The sequence below is a fragment of the Notolabrus celidotus genome, chromosome 3 (assembly GCF_009762535.1).
Source record: "Notolabrus celidotus isolate fNotCel1 chromosome 3, fNotCel1.pri, whole genome shotgun sequence".
NCBI classification, from domain to species: Eukaryota; Metazoa; Chordata; class Actinopteri; order Labriformes; family Labridae; genus Notolabrus; species Notolabrus celidotus.
Window position 1 is genome coordinate 27,050,859 of NC_048274.1, and position 21,520 is coordinate 27,072,378.

Sequence of the window (21,520 nt, forward strand, 5' to 3'; positions counted from 1 at the left end):
GTCCGTCTCCGATATGTCACAGCACCAGACCTGATAGGTTTCTATTCTGGTCAATGTGTTAACTTCCACTAGATCTGCTCCGTTGTGTTCCGGCTGTGTCTTTGATCCGGCAGGTCGGAGCCCTCCAGATCAGATACGCAAGACTTCTATTTTTGCCAGATGCCGGAGCACGACGCATGAATCTCAACAGATTTAGATGGAGCGGGACAGGAAGTCAGGCACCAAACTGGATTAAAACATCTGGTTCATTTTCAGAATAAAATGATTGCAGGGCAGGCAGACCAGATGCACAGGTCTGTGTCCTTATATGGTGGTTATTTGCTATTCATGGGCGGGGATTTATGCTAATTCATGATCACCGGGAGCATGCTGTCAATTTACGGTGGGTTGTCATTCCTGATTTTACACACATATTTACGTTCAAATCTGAGTTTCCCTCGCCGTTCATGAATCCGGAGTAGAGCTTTAGTAGCGTGAGCTTTTATGTGCAAATCTACACACAGATTTACTCACATTTCATGAATGAGACCCATTATGTATTGATTGCCATCGGGACAAAAAGATAATTTAACCAGTATAACAAAAAGTGTATCTAAATCTGACTACCAACCCCAGCTTTGATGAGCTAATTCAAACATCAAGCTTATTGTTGTGTCACAATTGAACCATGTCTTGCTCCCATTTTTGATGAAAATATACTTTTTTTAAACCAGTGATCGCTCATAAACAATGTTGAACTGTTTTGTTTTCATCGTATACCACAAGAAACACAGCTTCTCAAAGTGGATTTCTTAATACAACAAAATGATGTCCCTTCAACTTTGTCTCTCACCCAACAGGAGTGTTGTTTATAGCATCTTTCTGGAAGCTGACTCATTCAAACCAAACTAGGGTTTTATATAGTGCTACGATTGAAGAGTTGTTCCAGTGAACTCTGTCAACTGTGTCTTTGTTTTGGCTTTGTCCATTTGCAGTCAACGTTATTTTTATGCATTTACATGAACAAAGTGATATAGTTAGTCTGTCAATGGATATTTAACCCTCGGGTCAAGTGTTTCCTGAGTACTGTGCTTCAGTTTCAGTATATGATATAATGCTGATCTGGATCTAAACGCAGACAAACAGATTCTGCTCCCTGTCTCACACTAAAGCAGCACTTTTTGAGTATTTTACAGCACAACATGCCATCACTTAGTGCTTTCGAGTTTTATAAGCACAGTGAGTCATTTAGAGGTTACAGGAAGAGACTGTTTTATCATCTAAAATTGCCTTTTAGTTTCCAGCGAAGTTTGATGTCTCTTGAGGAAAATACCAATTTGTTACACATAATTTCCATGTTATTTTGCTGTTTGAAAGTCTTCATCTCTGTGTATTGGAATGCATCAGGGACGTACCACAGCAGGATGTATTACAGTCTGTCATCAATACAAAGAGGACTCTGTGAATTATTAATAATACATGCAGGAAATGTCAGTATCCTACTATTATCACTCTGGGATCACACATGTGAATCAATAATTCAGTGAAGGCTGTTGGTTTCATTTCTTAGACACTTTCAAGTTCCTGTAAGATGAACTCAGGATGGCAGATAATGTTGTGTCCAGGAAATGACTGTTTTTAGATAGGACACATTTAATCTACTGCAAAAGAAAACATCCATAGGTGCATTCAAGAGATCAGGAAAAGGCTCTAAAATTTGTGGTATGTATTTACATTAAAATACACAGTTATTAGGGTGTCAGTTTGACCTTGAAGTTAAAGCGTGCCTCTTACACGGGGACTGTAGTTCTCATTGAAACAGTCGCTGGTTCAACGCCTGGCTACGGCCCCTGGATGCATGTCATCCTCCAATCTCTACTCCCCTCATTTCCTGTCCCTCTTAAGCTGTCCAATCCAATGAAGGCACACATATGACATAAATTTTAAATAATACACATAAATCTTTAATGTATCCAGTAGTTTTTGATATCTATCTAACAGTCACAGGACTGAAAACATGCAATCAACAGGAGACAAACAACTGTTGATCTCAATCTGCTGTGTGCAGATTAATGCCTCGTGCTCCAGCATCCGGCAAAAATAGAAGTCTTGCGTATCTGATCCAGAGGGCTCTGACCTGCTGGATCAGATATGCAGCCGGAACACAACGAAGCAGATCCAGTGGAAGTCAACACATTGACTAGAATAGAATAGATATCAGATCCACTGCCGTTACGGATCAGAGATGGACCGGACACGGATCTGGTGGCATTTGGCTGTTAGTGGGACGCTGGTGGCCTAGCGGTCTAAGCGCCCCACATACAGAGGCTTTAGTCCTCGTCGTAGAGGTCGACGGCTCGCCCCTTGGCCGCGACCATTTGCTGCATCTCTTCCCCCACTCTCTACTCCCGACATTTCCTGTTTCTCTTCAGTTGTACTATCAATAAAGGCAAAAAGCCCCAAAAGTATAACAAAACAATCAACGAAAAAAATGTGGCTGTTGTAGATGCATTTGGATTCATTCAATGATTAGTTGAAATTCATGGATCCTCAAAAAGATCTGAATTTTTACGACATTTGTGCAAATGTGTCTCTTTCTCTTGAATTCTGCCTCTGGGCATCAGGATCCTGAGGATTCAGTGTGCAGCTGTCTGATATTATAGTCCTAAGAAGTGGAGCGTGCATGGAGGTTTTTTGTTTAATACATGTTAAAGTCTCTTCTGGTATATTTTCACACGGACGACTCTTGTTGTATTAGAGCCATGTGGAAGTCATGTTACCTGCAGGGTAGATATGATATTGGAGAGATGACATCAGATAATGTCTCTGTGGCTGTATTATATCTGCGTCTCTGTGGGTGTCTTTTTCCCAAAGTAGAAAAGCATGTCCTATTGATTCCTTAAGTTCTGTTGACGTTAAAAAAAAAAAAGGCTTTCTTTAAAATATTTATATTTAATCAGCATTTCATTTCCTGCTCTATAGGAATTTCCTTTAGGACTCCCAAACAAACCCTTATCTGGTTTGGAAGATGTTTTTGTAAGCTTGTTATGAGTTATGAGGAGGTTGCCCATATTAAAATCTACTTTAAGGTCTGTGTGAGAGGATATCCTGGAGATTTGTCTCTGATGGACATATTATCCATAATCTGCTTTATATCCCTACGAAAGCAATGACCAGTGTGTTCACCCAAGATTTTACAGTTAGAGTTTATTTTTAACCCAGTTGTGATTTATTTAAGAGTCTGCTTTCTTGGTTTGCCCGGCTCCTTGAAGGAGAGGAAATGTGGTACCCTGGGTTCACACAAAGTCCAGCGCACCATACCTCCATAGACAGGCTAGAAATAACAGTACTCAACCCTGATTGAGGGATCCTGCACTTAGAAGATACAAAAAGTTAGTCAACATAGTACCTGTTTTCTGTTAAATTATTTATAAGTTATTTTTTAGATCTACTCGATCATCTTGGGAAAAAAAACAAGAAACCAAAGTAATATATTTAGATTAGGTAGATAGATGGAGGGATAGTTATATTGCAACCATAACAGTTTACTGTTGTATGTGAATATGTTGACAATCTATAGACAATCTATAGACAATCTATAGACAATCTATAGACAATCTATAGACAATCTATAGACAATCTATAGACAATCTGGCTCCAGATGTATGTGCAGTGCTCTGTATGTGTAGTATAGCATAGCTGCCAGTGTTACAGTGACAGAGTTTAACCATGACAGTGAAAGCAAAGATGTTTGGGTTAGGACAGAAAGTAGTCTGTGTGAATTTCAGAGTTATTTGTTCTCAGAGCACTGGCTTAAATCTGTTTAGAGCACAGATTCTGAGGGAAAATATACATCACTTCATTGCCCACCACTTCTGTCTGACCTGCACAGTTTGGATGTGAACGGCGTGTCTGGAGAAGCTAGCCCAGCTAAATCCAGACATCGGGTCTTGAGTTTGAAGTTTGTTGTTATAAAATGGGCCGTTACACTGATGTAAGTTTCGGTTGTCCAGCTCGACCACAGGTCCGTGGTTGTAGCAAAATGATCGATTTCACGGAGCTCGGATTAAACTTTCCTTTTACATTCGTTGTAGAGTTTGGGAATGGCCACTTGATTCAAATATGTTCGGGATGGTATTTTGTAACGTTTGTCCAGCGTTCGAACCATTTTCTGAAAAATGTTTCTTAAGTTTCACTTTCTGTTTACCAGCTGTGTGTAGCGTATGTGTGAATGTGTCTCCGTCTCCCTCGCGCCCTCTATTCTTTGTTAAACTCACATATAAATCAACTGGTTTTGTCAAGAGTTGGAAGCTATGTGAAGTGCTGCTGTAATTAGCTGCAAAGGCTAAGCTAGCTGTTGATGATTAGCACAGTGATATATGTTGGTTAAATGGGTTTGTAGGCTTAAGAGTTTTTTTAAGCTAAAATTTAGTTGAGCTGAGTAATGAAAGTAATAAAGCAAGTAATTAACTACTAATTACTTTTAATTATATTTTTAATGGATGTGGTCTTGGCTGCTATAAATAAGTCATATGCCAGTAAATCCATTACAATTAAGAATAAGCTATTACTTCGGAACAAGTGAGTAGACTGGGAGGTCATAAAGCTTTATTTTTGTAATTATATAGTAGATAAGAGATAATGACTTAACAAATCATTTTAATATTTGAAAAGAAGTAAATAGACAGCCATTGATGTTTTGGGGGAAATGTTATGCCTTCCTCCTCCTGTCCCATTGGTTGACTTTAAAGTGAACATGCACTGCCCACTCAGCTAAGCAGACGGCTATATGTGAGATTTATAATGACAGACAAAGCAGGCACCTACTGAGGCCTTTTCTGCCCAGCATAATGGCTCCATAAATCTCCCTGAATAGTAATCTGCACCAAAGGGGTCACGTTGTATTAGGGTTGACATACTCTCGTAAGACGGAGAGATATTTGACTTTTTGAAATGTTAAACTTTTATTGTGCCTTTTGTCTGGAGCAGTTTGTGGTCTAGTTTGAGTTGCAGTCTTTCAAAGTCACCCTTAAACCTGGCAAAAACTGAACCACTTAAGTTTCAAATTTGATTGCGGCAGCCCAATTAAATGCAAATGCTCTTATAGCTCTCTTTCACTTTGGACTTAGATGTACTCATGATACTGTTAATGGATTGGACGGCGGCCTAATCTAGCCTCATGTCGAGCTCTGTGATAGAGCTTTCATCACAGGGTCTTGCCCGGCAGCTGATTATCTTTATAAGTGCCTCGGCCTGTGCCAAAGAGTAAATGAGAGACAAGTGACTTTGTGGGGATGAAATATTAGGAGCAGGTTAGCGAGCACAAAGCCTGGTCGTTTATACAAAGCTAGCAAAACTGTTAGCTGTTATGCTTCTCCCTGTTCAGTGAACTTACCATGACCTGGCCGAGTGTATCGCCCAATAAGTCTGTCATGTCCTTTCTCTTTCAACAGATGCAGGTATTAATAGGGAGCCTCTTGGAAAGTTCGAAAGGTTAATGAATCTGTAGCCTTAAGCAATATGGCACCAGATTCACCCTTCAGACATACAGGGCGCAGCAGACCTTCCCCTAGATGAGCAGATGGGTCCTTTAGTACAGAGCATAGCGGGTTGCCTGTACTGTTACAGCCACAGCTGAATAGAGCTCTAATCCTATAAGTCCAATAGCCATTGCTTCTAATAAGATAACTTTCTTTGCTTGAGTACTTGCTGTCAAATGTGATTAAATGCTTATTAATTTTTAATACTTTTCCCTCAGATCCATGCTCCGTTGTTCTTCAGAATGGATTAGGACACTACATGATTAATACTTGAGTACATATACTTGTGACATGGTTTTCAGGGAAAAGAAAACAGGACAACAAGACAAAACATCAGTTTACTTGCCCTTTACTCACCTATTAAGCCTCAACTAATTTGCCTTCAGGGTGTTGATCATCCATCTTGTACTCCTCAGGTTTCTGGACACAGAACATTTTAGGCTCCGTGTCACTGAGTCATCCTGTAATTTGGATATACAAGAAACCCTGGCCTGCTGCAGGGGCCTCTTCATATTGACATATCTCATTTATTAGTGAGGACACCACATCCTTTTTTCTTCTTTAACAGCGTTTGTGAGCAGGCACCTGAGAGAGGTGTTTGAATATTAAAGTCTACAAGAAGTGAATCTAAGAAATGAATGAAACTTTCTTAGGAAAATTATTATAAAGCATAATAGTTATGGCAATTAGGACTGAATCAATGAGCCCTTAACGTGTCTGAAACACTAATTATCACCTCTTATCTGGTGACCATTTATAACTTACTTCGTACACCCTGTGGCCACTCTGGGACCTCTAAAGTGATTTTCTAATTAACAACATTTCCAGGCACGAAAGGTCAATGCAAGAGTGTATTTCTGCTCTATTCGCTTACACAATTAGCCGAAATGTTTCCTAATTTATCATAGTGCTAGGAAACCCTCCTCACAGCATCTCTCTCTTTCTTTTCATTAAAGTTTAAAGAGCTGCAGTTACATAAGGATTTGCCCTGGGAACATGAAGACCTGGGGTGTGCGACTCACGCTGGGCTGCCATGCCTGTTGTTGATGCAGTCCCAGCAGGCATGAGAGGGACCAGCTGGGGAGGAGGGAGATGTTAGAAGATCATAGACGGATGTTTCAGCTTCTAGTGATCCAGCAGGCTTCAGTGTAGCAGCAGGAACCAAAGCAGGCTGGTAGTGAAGCGATGAGTGACACAGACATATTGGTCCACTAGTTGAGACCCAGGGGACAGACAGAGACAAGTCTTGGCAGGTAGCAGCGGGACAGGGTTGTAAAAGCTGTTTATACTGAGTCTGTTGTAGTGTGTCCAGGTTGATCAGACTTTTAAAATTGTATCACTCAGCAGGGAACTGTCTCTGAATACGGCCAAGGGCCACTAGCTGACCTCCTGCTCTTCTTGTTCTGTTGTCGGATTTATTAGCTACCGTAAATATTTAAAAGAGGTCTCCAAGGAGTTGTTGCAGTGACGCCAGCTCTCAGCCAGGGACGCCATGTGCTCTCCAGTGTTTACTTTCTAAACGTCACAACCTTTATGGGAGCCCAGCTCGAGGGGAGACATGCGGAGCTGTCAGAAAACAAGGAGTCAGGAGTCGTGATCAATCACAGGAAGAGGCATTGCTCTGCTCACGGATGTCTCTGCTCTTCTCAGGATGGTTGTGAAATCTGAAGAATCAAGAAACTGTTTCTTGTTTAGAGTTTCAGATTCTTGCTAAACATCCCGCTTTGCAGCTGCTTCGTCTGTGTATTTTGTGCTTTTAGTTAAACTGAAACTGTGAATGTGTTGGTGGGTTGAGCGTTTTGTAAACCCTGATATATACAAAGAAATTCCTGATGAGTAACTAGGAACTTTGGATTCATGTGTGGTACCATTTACTTGGATTTGAATAGTTTTGGTGATCCACTTTTCACCAGGAACCATCATCAGGTCAACATTTTATTTCTCAGATTCTTCAAGCTCCTGTGAGGATTTTTCAACAGGTTACGAAACAGGCTATGTTTTATTACCAATGCTTCTTTATGACCCTAAAAAAGAAAACAACACTATCAGGGAGAATGACTTTGATTTTTAAATGGTTATTGTTAATGTCTGAATACGTTGTAACAAGGTAGGTGTCAGGAGAAGTGATTACCAGAACACTTCCAGAACAGACTTTTGTTTGTTTGTTTCATAGGCTGTATAAAATATGGACGTAGTATCCGTGACATCACCCATCTGTTTCCGAAGCGCTGTTTTGAAGCCAATCGTCAGCGGCAGCCATATTGCTGCTGTCGAGTGATTGTGACGTAAAGAGGCGGGCTGTTGCCAACAGCTACAGTATTCCTGCCTGTCAATCAAGTCAGCTGTGTCTCTCATTGGAAGACTCGTAATCTAAATATCTTTGAAACCCAAGTAAAGTTGGCAACTATATTTTGAAGATGGAGCGTAAAGTATCTTAGCAGCTGCTTTTTTGGTGGAGGAGACCAAACACAGAGCTGCTGGTTGATCACAAACATCACTTCCATGTATGGTATGTCCTAATGTAGCTTTTTATCTGGCTGATGTGTAAACAAGCAGCCATTTGCTAACAAGATCCCCATACTAGTTGAAAAGTTCAATGCCGGTGTTTCGTGGTTACAGCTTCTTCCTCCAGCCCAAGACTGACCAAAAAATGTGTCATTGCCTTTTCAAGAACGGAGACACAGTCCAGTCTAATTTAATCACAGAGCTGTAAAACGTATGATGAAGCAGATGGGGGTTGTACTTGTTTCAAGTGACTTCCAGGAAAGCCTGACCACCTACTAAATAAAATCTCAGCAAATGTATCTCCACATAACAAGCACCTTATCTGCACAGTCACATCCAAACCAATAAAAGTCAGTGAGCAGATGTGTTCATTTCATCTCTCTGAGACAAATTACAGAGCTGTCTTGGGAGTCGAAGACCTTTTATGTGTTTCCCCACAGAGCCTCAAAATTAGAGCCTAGCTGCCATGTTATCTTCATGGAGATCTCTCACTGATTTTTGATGACAGCATAATTAAATACTGGGATTTAAAACAAAAATCCTACATGTGTTTTATCTTGCAGACAAACTTTGCTGGCTACAGTGCAAATTGGACGTTCACTAAGACTTAAAAGTTTGTAAAACCCTGGAAGCTGCCACACAGTCTGTGTGTTGGTGTCAGTTGGCTGGTGGTTTGAATGATCTGCTGTTTGAGTTTTTCTTTGGCTGTGTGCGCACACAGTGGAAGCAAAAATATTTGTTTTTGTCATGAAGGCTTGAGCTAGAGCCATGTGTGAGCTCAGTTTAAGTCTCAGGACAGAGGGATGAGCCGGGTGAGTTTTGGAGCTGTCAGAGCTGATTAACACCACAACTCTTGAATTCTTGATTTTGGTTGCAGTAAAATCCACACTATCCTCCAAAGCGAACCACAGCCAAAAGTGGCAGCTCTCATGCTTTTGTAGTAACAAAATGTCAGAAGCTGGATGTGGATCTGATATTTCAGCATGTGTTTCATCTTTCTTTAAACATATTCTTGGTTCAAACATTAAGAAACAACTTCTCTCGCTCTTCTTTCCACAGATCCAAAATGACTTTTACTAAATGGCCACTGGTCGGAGCTTAGTGCTGAGCCTTCGAAGAGCACTATGAGGAGATGACAACAAGCAGTGTTTAATCCAGGAAGGATTCCTCTCCTCCGCACTAAGAGTCTGCTAACCCCGTGTAAGGACCTCTGGGAGTACAAGAATCAAGTCAAGGACACGTTCACTCCCCTTCAGCCTGCAGGAAGGTGGGAGTGAGAAAATAAAAGCTCTGCAGAGTCGAGAGGAGCTTAATGAAGTCCGAGGAATCTTAAAACAAACATTGTGAATTTGTGTATGTCTACGTGAGAGGATCCGGCAACCATGTGGACACTAGCTGCGACTGTCCACTGTCTTCTAGCTGCTGTGCTGCTTTTGGCTAGCTGTCTGCAGTCACTGACAGCCACTGAAGATGACGTCACACCTCGCATCAGTTTCCCTTACAGTAAGTCCACATAATTACCCGATACACTTGTTAATGTTGTCAACTTTGACTAAAAATGGAAGTCTTATTTTCACTGCAAGATATTGGCCAATCACATGTTGATGCTGTGAGCATGGGGTTGTTGGTATGAATGATTCACTTCATATATGGATCATGAATTCGGATTTGTTGAAGTATCACAGGCAGTAGAATATAAGGCATAGATTTTACAGTGTGTCGATCTTCTCATATTAAACAACTTTAACATTTGCACTCAAAGCTAACCAGCCCGCAGCTCACAACAGTTAGGTGATATAAACTACAATTACAAGGCCAGCAGCAGCTTGTATTAATTTGAGGAGCTCCAGCATACCTTAAGAAAGCCCATCTCCTGACTAGCCATCTTGGTATTTGCTCTCTATTGGATCAGGTCTAGGATGCTCCTATGCCATAGTGTAGCTGATAGATCTGTTCTGCTCGACTGGGGTTTATTTTTTTATTTCCCCCTTTTTTCCCCTTGTAAGTAATGATAGTCCTTTCTTTTTCTTCCAAAGTAAAACTTTTTTTTTTAAATCAATTGCCTCAATGTTTTGGTGAAATATCATGTGTGGCCATCAATTGAAGATGTATGACCCCGTGGAAAGGGTTTGTGGTTTAAAACATCCCCCACCCCCCTTGAATAATTAAGTCAGCAAGAGATGAGAGGCTTCAATCGTTGATTTTTTGGCCAAAAAACTCAGCTATATATTTAACAATGAGAAGCTAGACTTTGTCTATCTCAGTGCAAAATCTAGGACCTATCATTTCAAAGTTTACACAGATTTTCAAAATGGTAAAACTGGGTCTCTTAATACTGTAAACGTCATGCCTGATGTACAGTAAACATGGGCCACAGGGCTTAATGCTCCATCAGTTATTCACAACATAACATCCATTTTTGTCTTTATTGAGTGAAGACAACAATCTCTGCCGCAACAAGCGTGCATTAAAGCAGAGTGCCTGCAGACCAAGATGACTGAACTACAAGCACCACTCCTCATACATGTATGCAATAATTTAAAGGTTTGTTCCTTGTTTGTTTCCCTATTCAAGATCTGAAGACAGTTTGTTCCAGTTTCGTTGTTTATATTGTTTGTCTCATTTTCAGCCTTGACAATACAGTGTAGTGAAATATGTTATCATGTGACTTCTTAGCGTGCTACTCGTGGAAAACAAATACAAAGCAGCAGTTTTGGGCTCAGGGAGTACTACTCTGCAGTACGTATCAACGCGGTTTCAACCTTTATAAACACCTCGCTTGTTCTACCTTTTCCCCTTTTTATTGACCTGTTGGTTGGGTTCAGTTGAATGCAACAAATGATCTCACAACTATGAACTTCATGTCTCATCTGGTGAATTCACTGATTGAATGGGAGACCTTTTTGCACCCGACTTCATCATTGTATGTAATTACTCCACACGCACTGCAGCACTGCTCTTATTATAGCAACTGTAGATTTAGCTTTACTGACGCAACAACTGCATACTTCTTTTTACTGTTTAGCTAACAGCTTTTTAGTAATTGATTGACTCATTACCGGAGCTTATGACAAAACAGGGAAAGGAGAAATAATGAGGCTGCTTTTTCAGGGAAGTGTTGCTAAACACTTACTTTTTTAACATTTTCTGATGCAGCTGTATGAAAAAAAACCAGATATGCATAGATAACAAGCTAATGCTTTAATTTAGCTCCTTAATTTACCATTACCCAGTCCTTGTCTCTGTTTCACAGCACTGCCCACAAAGATTTAAGCATCAACCAAAGTATAGGCTTTAAAGGACAGAGGGTGCCCTGTCTCCTTGTAAACACTACCTGTCTGTCAGTGAAGCTCCTAAAAACAACAATCTGATGCTTGTTTTCCTCACTCTTCAGTCAACTCAGCGAGGTGTAACGCAATTCACATGCACCATCTCAAACTGGCATCGCTTAAACTGAAAAACCACCGCTCCCATACTAGAGCCATTTAGCTGGTTTCTCAAAGAACTAAATGGATTAAATGGGCCCAAAGCTGGTTCCCAGCAACAGAGTGTTTTCAGAACCACTGATGTGTCTTCTTTCGTCTACTTTGCTTAACTCCACTCAGCATTCATAATCTTAATTTCATGTTTTATGACACCAGCAGGTAGCAATTTTGATTCTTTCAAATGGAGAGCTTAAGCACCACTGCGAGATAATGCACTTTTCAGCTGATGACAGCCCAGCGTTTACAAAATCTTATTTAAATGTCACTGACACTGATTGTTACCCATTCATAGAGAGGGCTGCTTTGCATAAGCAGGGTCTGCAGCATCACTGACATGCTAAACATTTTGTATATAAAGTAGCACCTCAATTCAACCAGCCCCATTGATGGGAAACATGTAAAGCAGGTCCCCAATCATTCTGGTTTGTAAAGTCTGTAAGAAAAGGGGGACCTGTTGTTTTCTCGGGTGAGGACCCTTGCCTCAACACGGCCATTTTCCTGGAATCTGTCCCTCTCTTTTTTGTTCCCTCTTACCTCCTTTCCTGCTACTTCCTTCTCTCCTAATGAGCAGGCCGGTCTCTGATGTGTAGTGAATGGTCTCTGCAGTGAAGAGTCTTGTCTGGTTTTCATTATTTGTCTTGTGCAGAGGGATAACACTCAGAATCATGTGACTTAAAGTAAGCATCAGTTAGGTACATGGACAAAGTTCTCTCATAACATATTACTATTTCGCTTCAGAGATGAGCTGAGATTTGTTTTCCTTAACTGGGAAGAAGAAGAAGAAATTCCAGTTCTTCATTCAATAAGAAAGCTAACATAAATGGGCGGGTGAGATTGACTGGCAACCACCTGAGTTTTTTTTCCTGGCTCTTGTTCATAAACTGTAGCCTTTTGCATGTCACCCTCTTCATGTTGTAATTCTGGTTCCACTTAAAGCAGTAGTTCTTGTAGCCTTCCTGCCAAGAGTTAGATGAGATGAATCATGCCACTCTCATGAAGATACATCCAGACATTTTGTAGCTTAGCTTAGTTTGGCACACTCAACTCAACTCAACTCAGTTCAAACTGTTTTGTCATTCATCTAGATAGCTTGTATACAGCTGAACAAAATTTTGTTTCTCACGTGGCATGTGGAAAGCAGAGCAAGTGCAAATAAACGACTGACAAACAATACACTGACAACAAAGACAGAATATAAAATACAGGCAGAGCAAGGCGTAAACAGCTAGCATGGAACAAAAAAAAAAAAACCTGACTTTATTGCCTTTAGCGTGCCAGGCAAGACACTTTCTATGTTCTCAGTCCCTATACTAAGCTAACTAGCTGCTGGCTCTTGCTTTTTATTTAATAGATGGATGTAGAAGAAAAAATGCCTTCATCTTCTCATGTAGTCTCAGCAAGTATTTCCCAAAGATCTTAACCCCTCTATATAATTTAGCACATATCCTAATTCAGTTTTGATCTGATTAAGTGGCAATCAGTATAGCTTTCATAATGCAGTCTGTCTATTTTTAGTCTTGAAATGTTTAAGATTAGATGCAGCAAGCCATAATGAAAGCTTGTATGTGCTGTATCCTTTTTTCTTCCTTTGGAGGGAAATTTGGAACAGTTTGTGTTCAGAGACATAAATAATTACTGCCAGTCTTCTATGTGTCATAATACTCTCACATTTCATACATGCTCTGTGATAAAGCATAAGGAAGAGAGCGAAGAGATCAAAATGACATACAAGATTTTAACCTAATGGTCTCACAATGATGCACCCAAAGGTCTTATTGCTGTTAAGTAAGCAAGGTTTAGAGAAACCTCCACATCAGAAGGAAAGATTTTCTGTTTCTTTCTCTTCAAGCTTCTAGTAGTCAAGCAAATCAAATTCCCTCTTAAGCTGAGCTGCTGAGCATGTTGTGAACGCCCGGCGAGCAGAGTGTCCTTTTGTTTACATTTGGTTTATGTTTGGTGAATATTGTGCTCTTTCTCTCATGCATGCTAATCCTGCGACCTTGGCCGTGTGTGGATCGTAGTACAGAAACACAGAAGGGGCAGCGAGAGAGGGGTCAGGCCAAATACTCACGACATGCTCCAATGCTCGCCTAAAACCCAGCAAGGACACGCCTACTGCTCCTGAAAAGAAAAGCTGGTCTGTGGCTTCCAGCAGAGGTGGCACTCACAAGTGTCTGCCTATAACGCCACAACAGCAGCAACAATGGAGCGTAATTACAGTACATCAACTCCGTCTGTTTCAGACCTTTTAATGGCTTTGTCACTTGCACGCTCCAGGGAATGTACAGAAAAGTTCAGTCTTTGCAGATTTCAATCAGGAACATTTGATTTGAAGAAAATGGCAGGCAGCAAGAAATTATGTTGTAGCTGTTAATTAAGACAGACAGAGAGGAATGTGAGGTTAAAGAGAGTCATTAGGTGTGTGGTTGGATTGCTGAGATGCTGAGTGGATTTTTTTCCAAAACAAAAATGTTTTTTGCCTCAAAACTGGGAACATCTTGCAGCAGAGAATTTCATAGTTTTATAGTGACTGATGCACAGAAAATAACACTGTTTTATGATTGACTGAACTCAACTAAGCATGATCAGGCTTTTATGATTTATATGTTTTTTATAGTGCTGGCTTTAACTCACTCCGGGCAACCCTCATCTGAAAGTCACACAGCAGAAGATTACATTTTTTAACACACAAAAATATTATTTCTGACACACTTGAGTGTTCAAATAGGAACTATTTTAAGGGAGATAATCTCAGACTTAGGCACATTTATACTTAGTCACATATAGCTTTGTGGGCTGTTCAATCTCAAAAAAGCTTCATATAAATGCATCTGAGACAGACTGAAATCCCATTTGTCAAAACGCCTTTAAGAGGTAGAAGAGGTTTAAACACATCCATATCTCCAGGAAACATTAGTAATCTTCACCCCCTCTGCAGTGTGCCTGTCAGAAACCAGTCTGTGGAATATAGAGGATAACTGTAAATAGTAACAAGCTCAGAATATGCTTCGCCCTCATTAGCAGTTTAATGTTCTGAAAGAGTTTTGGGTTTTTTTGCGGATTACTAATAAAGAATTTAACATTTTTTGATTTTTCTACACCACTGTAATATCATGCAAGTAACCAGGCAACTAATCACTAATGCACCTCAGAATCATAAAGTGGTTCTTTTCTTTGCCAAGTGTTCATCTTTCTATCCCCTTAAAAACATATCCCTACTACCACATACCATTATTATCTTAGGCAGGTCCTCAGGAAACATTTAACATTGAATTTTAGGCAGAACTCAAACAGTTAAAAGCAGACATCTCAAGTATCTTTTAATGCAAGGCAGAACTTTACTTATTGAGATCCAGTGTGTTAATCTGCTCCATATGCCTCTTATTCCTACATGTGGGTCTAGTGTATGTTAAAAGAGTGTGAACTCTGGACCATGTGAGGCCTGGCTCACTGTGTATTACATACAATGAGTGGAACATTACTTTAAAGTGCCCTGTTCTATAGAAATATAATTCATCATGATGTTTTGAAATATATTGGCTCCATCTTTTTATTTGACTTGATCAGTAGTGACTAGAGTGAAACAGATTACTTTTGTCTAGCTAGTTGAGGACTTTTGAAATAATCTGCATCAGCCTATACCAGGGCTCACAAAGTCGTTTTTAAAAAAAGAAGTCCTCGTCAGCGTGGCTGCCGTCGAGCAATCTTAACATTCCTATAAATGATAACACGCTTTTCCAAACCTAAATGACACCATTTCAAATCCAAAACAGTTTATTTATTTATTTTTCATTTAAAAGTACCATGCACATTAATTAACATTTTTGTAAAACAAAAAAGAAAAAAAGAAAAGAAAAGAAAACACATAACACCATATGATTAAAAATGACTAAAAACTACATAAGGAGATGACACGACAGTCTCTGAGAAAGTGGCCATGGACATAATATACATGGAGCAAGACAATCAGGAAGCAGCAGTAAGCAGGGCAACATTTAACAGTGCTGTACACATTTGCATCAGACAGTGAATATCAATCATTAAATTAGCAGCATACAATTCACATGAAGCAACATATAGACTGAGCAACAGATGCACACAATGGAAAAGACAACTCAAGCAAGCAACAGTAAGTTAAAAAACACAGGATAAATTCACAGATGGCTGACACAGTTGCTTAACGTTGTTAACTATATAATATGTTAGAATAATGCAGTTTACTAATGCTTCTGACATTAAAATAAGTAATGTTTTGAAATTGATAAGGTCACACAATGTATCTTTCTATATCATTAATTAAAAGTAACACCTTAATATGATACTAGTTAAGATTACCCTGTATATTAGATTGTAATGTACATGAAATAATGGCTGTTATTGTTGAATATGCAACACTTAAATGCAACCACAAAAATGTGATATCTACTATCTAATTATCGGCCATTAAGAAAGAATCGGTCAACCACTAGTAGTGACAGCATATCTGATGTGCCTGCAGGTAAAACACTAGTGCATTTATTCGAGGAAGTGCCATCCTTATAAGTTTCACCTGCTAACTGAGGCGTGCATTTATTTATTTATCTTTAAGACTTTCAGAGCACAGGGAGGGCACCTTTCATGAGGCGAAATGTAGAGACTAATGCAGCTTATTTAGTTGTGTAAGTTTGTATGTGTGTGTGTTAGTGTGTGTTAGTGTGTGTGAAAGAAAAGCCATTAGCAAGTGGCGTAAAACCAACATGCTTGACCACTTCTCGTCCTCGGTTACTTTGTGGTTAATGAGTAGAGAGCAAGAGGCTCATATGCGACTCAGAGTCCTGCTCCTCTCATCAAGTGCCTCTCTAGAGATTCACACACACACACACACAGATGATACAGCGATGTGTCTGCTTGCTGTAGTATCACTCAATGACCTTCAACACATGCCGGTACAAAGTGAGTGCACTTAGTACTGTACACCGGCTCCCCCGCTGCCCTAAAAATCGACAGGTTTTCATGCTAGAAAAGGCAGAGGAGAGGTTTCAAACTCTTCTTTTGTGGGATTCTTGTTGGAGCAGAAACCAACTATAAACCTATCAGGGTAACTCACTTTGAATGTTTGCAATGCCAAATTAAGTGACAAATTTGTCCTCTTACCGTTTTAACAAAAATGCTGTTTATTCTGTGTTCTAATGCTGCAGCAGCTACAAGGACAGCTGCATCTAAAAGCATTATCTACTTATTTTATAGAAGTTTTGTGATCAATTCCTGTTTGTTCAAACATAAGGGATAAAAAGAAAACTGCTCCACAAAAACAGTCACTCCATGTAGGAAATGTTAATCTTGCAGAAACTGTTGCAGCTTTGAAACAGAACCTTGTCAATCGACAATGCTGAATGATAAGTGCATCATTTCCCATCTGCCCCTTGTGCACTGAAAGAAATTTGATTGACCGAACCTGCCATTAACAAGGAAAACTACTGTCCTGAGCAGTAACTACAGAATGTAAATACACTCTAACTGGCTGTTGCAGGAAAGAATATGTGTTTGCTTACTTGGAAGTGTCAAGGATTATGAGTATAATCCTATTAACACATGTTGTAATGGCACTTTTTTTAGTCTGTTTAACAAGCTCAGAAGAAACTTCACCCTCAAACAAAGACAGTGAGATACAAATAGAGATAGTGATGTAAATATAGATAGAGATGTAAATACAGTGATGGATAGACATGTATGGATGATGGACTTTGCTCATCCCAAAACGTGAAATTGGGGGCATTTCAATATTAATTAATAGTGTTTTGTTTTGTTTTTTTATGAACTTTGTTTATTAGAACTTTTGTTTTATTAGAACTTGTAATTAACAGTGTCAAAAACTTTTATACTTTAATTAAAAAATACATAAAAAAATAAAAAAATAATCAAAAACAGATACATAGAAAAATAAAAAATAGATACATCAAATAATAAAAATAAAAATAAAAACTTAATGATGGCATTAACAGTGTTGAGTTCAAGTTTCTCTCTGCAACAACACAGTTTGAATGTTGTCCAAAACCAATCGTGCAGTGACTCCTTTTCTGGTTTGGTTAAAGAAATTGAAACTTAAAGCTTAAAAACTGTGACTATCAAACATCCTTAATCTTTTTTGACTTAATTTAGAGTTTTAAAGCACAGTATGTTTAATCATAATCAGCTCTACTGGTTGTCAGCCTCTCCATGGGAACAGAAACCATGCTGATCTTCTTACTTTGGCTTTTGATTAAACCTTTGTGTATCAGAATCCAGTGACATCTACTGCTCTTACAGGGAGTGGGTACGCGTGGAGGATTGAGAGAAATGCGTTGAAGAGGCACACCACACATGACAAGCACAGACACGTCTGTTTTGAATTGTGTGTGTGTGTGTGAGGAAATAACACCAACTATGTGTCTCTGTCTCTCCGTGTTTGAATAACTCGCTCAAATACCACAGAGTGTCTCTCTCTCTGTCTCTCCAAGCTAATATCCAGGATTTTGAAAGCTTTCAGCCGTGATAGACCACTGCGCTCCATCGCTCTGCTGCTCTGAGTGCTGGTTGGGTACGTGCCAACGCAGAGTGCATCAGGATGACACCTAAGAGCCAATAATTACAGAGCAGAGCATCATGTGTGTGTCAGCCTCTTGTTCCCTGCTTTTGGAGGAATGCAGTGTTCGATGCACTGACCTCATCCTCAGTATATGTGCGTCTGGAAAATGTTTTTTCTTCATTGGGTATAAGGGGTGTTTTTCAGCATTTCAGGGCTTGTTCAGTACACATAACTCATAAACAAATCCAGAAAATATTCTGTAATTTTGTGTTATTTTCTGTTGTTGCACTGATTCTGAGCCTGCACATGTAATCATGTTGCCCCATTTACACCTTTTTACTGCATAATCCTCTCACACACACAACAAACACTGGACTTACACACTGTTAGGCTCACGTTATTATCTGCAAGGTGCAGCTGTCCCTCAGTATGATGTGTGCTCTCTCTCTCTCTCTCTCTCTCTCTCTCTCTCTCTCTCTCTCTCTCTCTCTCTCTCTCTCTCTCTCTCTCTCTCTCTCTCTCTCTCTCTCTCTCTCCCTCTCTCCCTCTCTCTCTCTCTCTCACACACATGAAAATGAGCAGAACACACATCACGTATAATGCACAAAATTGTGGCAGAGCCTCACAATGATTCCCAGTGATTGCTACCAGAACAGCACATCTGTGAGACACACAGATACTGCAGACGTCACACTCTGTCTGATACTAATTCAATCCTGTCGCTCTTTATTTACAGCCCAGAGAAGTGTGATGTGAAAAAATGTTTGTGTGAAAATTGGAAGAAAATATACGTAGTCCATTTTTATTATTCCCTCGACCTGGTCTGTGTTTTCATCTGAGGTGTGTGTCCCCTTACTGCGCAGACAAACAGTGTTTCTGCTCTGATTTGGCTGACAAACTACAGCAGCACATAAAAGAGCTATGATTGGATGCCAGTAGTCAGCGGCCAATAAACAACCACCAGTTTGCCCAAATAACAGGAGAGGCAGAGCTGAGATGACCTTGTAGTGACTTCTTTGGGCTTCTGTCAGGAAGCTGCAGCCTTGCTTTGAGCTTCATTGTCAAATCATGTCAAACAGAGAGCCTTGAAGCTGCGCGCTGTTGTATAGCTTTGCTTGGCAAAGAGCAGAGGTTCCCTTTTTTTCTATATTTGTGTCTTGCATGTACGATAGCAGAGCTCACTGTGAGATTAATATCAGCTTTGCTCGTCTCTGCTCTCCTCTGGGCTTTCTCTGCCCAGGCTGCAAGTGAACCCCTTTGTCCCCATTGCCCCCTCGCCTTGTGACTTGGCTCATGCTGCTTTAGTAAATCTGGGGCATGTTTACAGTTGGGGCTTTTAGGAGCCTCTTGGCAAGCGTATACCTACCGAGCAGTCGATCAATCGCCCCGCCCTCCGAGTACTATTAAACCTTAGAAAAATAGGTTGATCCTGCCCCGTTTGCTCTGAAATATGATGCCTGCCAAAGTGCTGGCATGGATTTTATTACTCAGCCAGACTGTGTCTGTAAACTGGCACCCTGTGATGATATCTTAGTTACCTGATGGTGAGTGAGCACACACAGAGCACACACAGCTGTGAGGTGACTGAAGACATTCAGAGGCAGGCGGATTTCAATTAACTTCACCGTAGTGTTTGAAGATTTAGTTGATCAACATTTCACAGAGGTCACAGAGGTCATAGAAGGCACAAGTTCAATTAAAGCATCTTTTACAATGCGCGTGTTTAAAGTTTCCAATCTTTATTTTTTGGCCTGCTTTGCAAAATTCATTAAATAAGCTTAAATTTAAACCCAATGCATGTTGCAATTTTGCATTAAACGCAGTGATACACTTGGATCAGTACGTAAATATAAGCATCTTGAGGGATGAGATAATATAAACTGTATATGTGGACATTTTGAATAATAAACAGTTGGAATACACAAAGAAGTGGAGAATCTAAAGCAAAGCTGTTTCTCTATGTGTACTTAATGTAATTATAGACGCCTGTAGCTACTCGTTGTGTATGCACAGAATTACTCTGATTCCTTCACTACAGAGTAAACATTTCTGTGATCGCAGAGCAGCTGCTCTCTGAAACCCACAGTGATATGAATTTGATCCTGTCATCTTTACCTCAAAATAATAGAAATGTTGGTAAAATTGAGGTTCCATTCTTAATTTGTCCTTTTCCTGAATATGTGCCTGCAAAGAAACGAGTCCCTTTAAATGGTTTTACACAGACTCCCTCAGCTGTCTCCAAATGATGCATCTTTTGAACATTGCCTCTGCACTCCAGCTTGTTTGACTAAACACTTTAGCAGCCTGTAGCTTTCCATAACCTCAGAGAATAGAAGCAAATAAATAAAGCTTGACTTTCAGGGATAAAATGTAAAGTACCTGTGCCACTTTCTAATTCAGCGCCAGCAATAAAGCAGCCGTATTGATAGTAGGTGTGATGTGATGAGCATTAGCAGAGGTTAAAGTCCAGCCTGGTGACAGCCAGCTGATTAAACAGGCCGGTGATGAATGAACCTGGAGCCTGGCTGTGAAATGGCCTGCAGATGCCCGACATTCTGCAGCAAGCATGTCAAAACACACAGCTGATCTACTGCATTGGAAAGTGCATGAAAGAGCGAACCTGTGGAGGAAAAGAGAGAGAGAAGAGATGTTGTTTCTGCAGCTTGACACAGCTCTGACATTTGTTACAGCTTGACCTGCACATATCAGAAATCCATCTCACAGCGCTTTCAAAATAACATTTTCTCCCCCCGTCTGCATGTTTCTTCATAGGTCAACATCTTAATCCAATCGTCCTGGTAACCGCAACTCCCACTCAGTACCCCAACCTCAACCCCTCCTACACACACACACACACACACACACACACACACACACACACACACACACACGCGCGCGCGCCCTCCTGCTAAGTAGCTCCTAACTGCTCCCTAAGTAAAACTTTCATGACTTTGCCCTCCTCTGCTTGTTATTTTGTTGTCTGTCTAAGAGGATGTCGCTGTGATTCATGTCAGAGACTTTTAATATGCTGAGGGAAGGTTGTTTTTGGTTCCGGTGGATGGGTAAAACTCGGGGGAGCTGTGACAGTAAAGCAATGATATGTCCCCCTGTTGGGAGGCGAGATGGCTCTCCTTTGTCTGCCAGCTGTGGGGTCCACCGGGACTCTGTGTAGCTCACTTTATGAGCATTTAGGACATTTTTAACAGACTGACTTTTTCTTTAAAATAAACCACGCTTTCCTTTCCTGCATAGGAGATTCTTCTCCTTGTCCTAGATGACCCAAGCATGACAATAGGAAGTCTTTTTTATTTTTTTTAAACCTATCCCCTCCCTGGGTTTTAATGACAGGCCCCTCTCTTCATTGACTCCAGATGTCAAAACGTTTTGAGCAGAACGAGGGCTGTTGATCTGGAGAGAGCCGAAGATTTGATTTTTGGACAAGATCTGGCTTGTGCAGCTGGCTCTCC

General features: G+C 40.3%; 1 protein-coding gene across 1 annotated transcript in view; it reads left to right on the forward strand.

Annotated features, from left to right (window-relative positions):
* sema4bb (sema domain, immunoglobulin domain (Ig), transmembrane domain (TM) and short cytoplasmic domain, (semaphorin) 4Bb) overlaps nt 1-21,520 on the forward strand; it is a 50,619-nt gene that overhangs the window by 7,325 nt on the left and 21,774 nt on the right. Inside the window, exon 2 of the mRNA XM_034680197.1 lies at nt 9,084-9,527. Within this exon, the coding sequence (XP_034536088.1) occupies nt 9,407-9,527 (121 nt within the window). The 5' untranslated portion in view covers nt 9,084-9,406. The remainder of the gene's footprint in view (nt 1-9,083; nt 9,528-21,520) is intronic.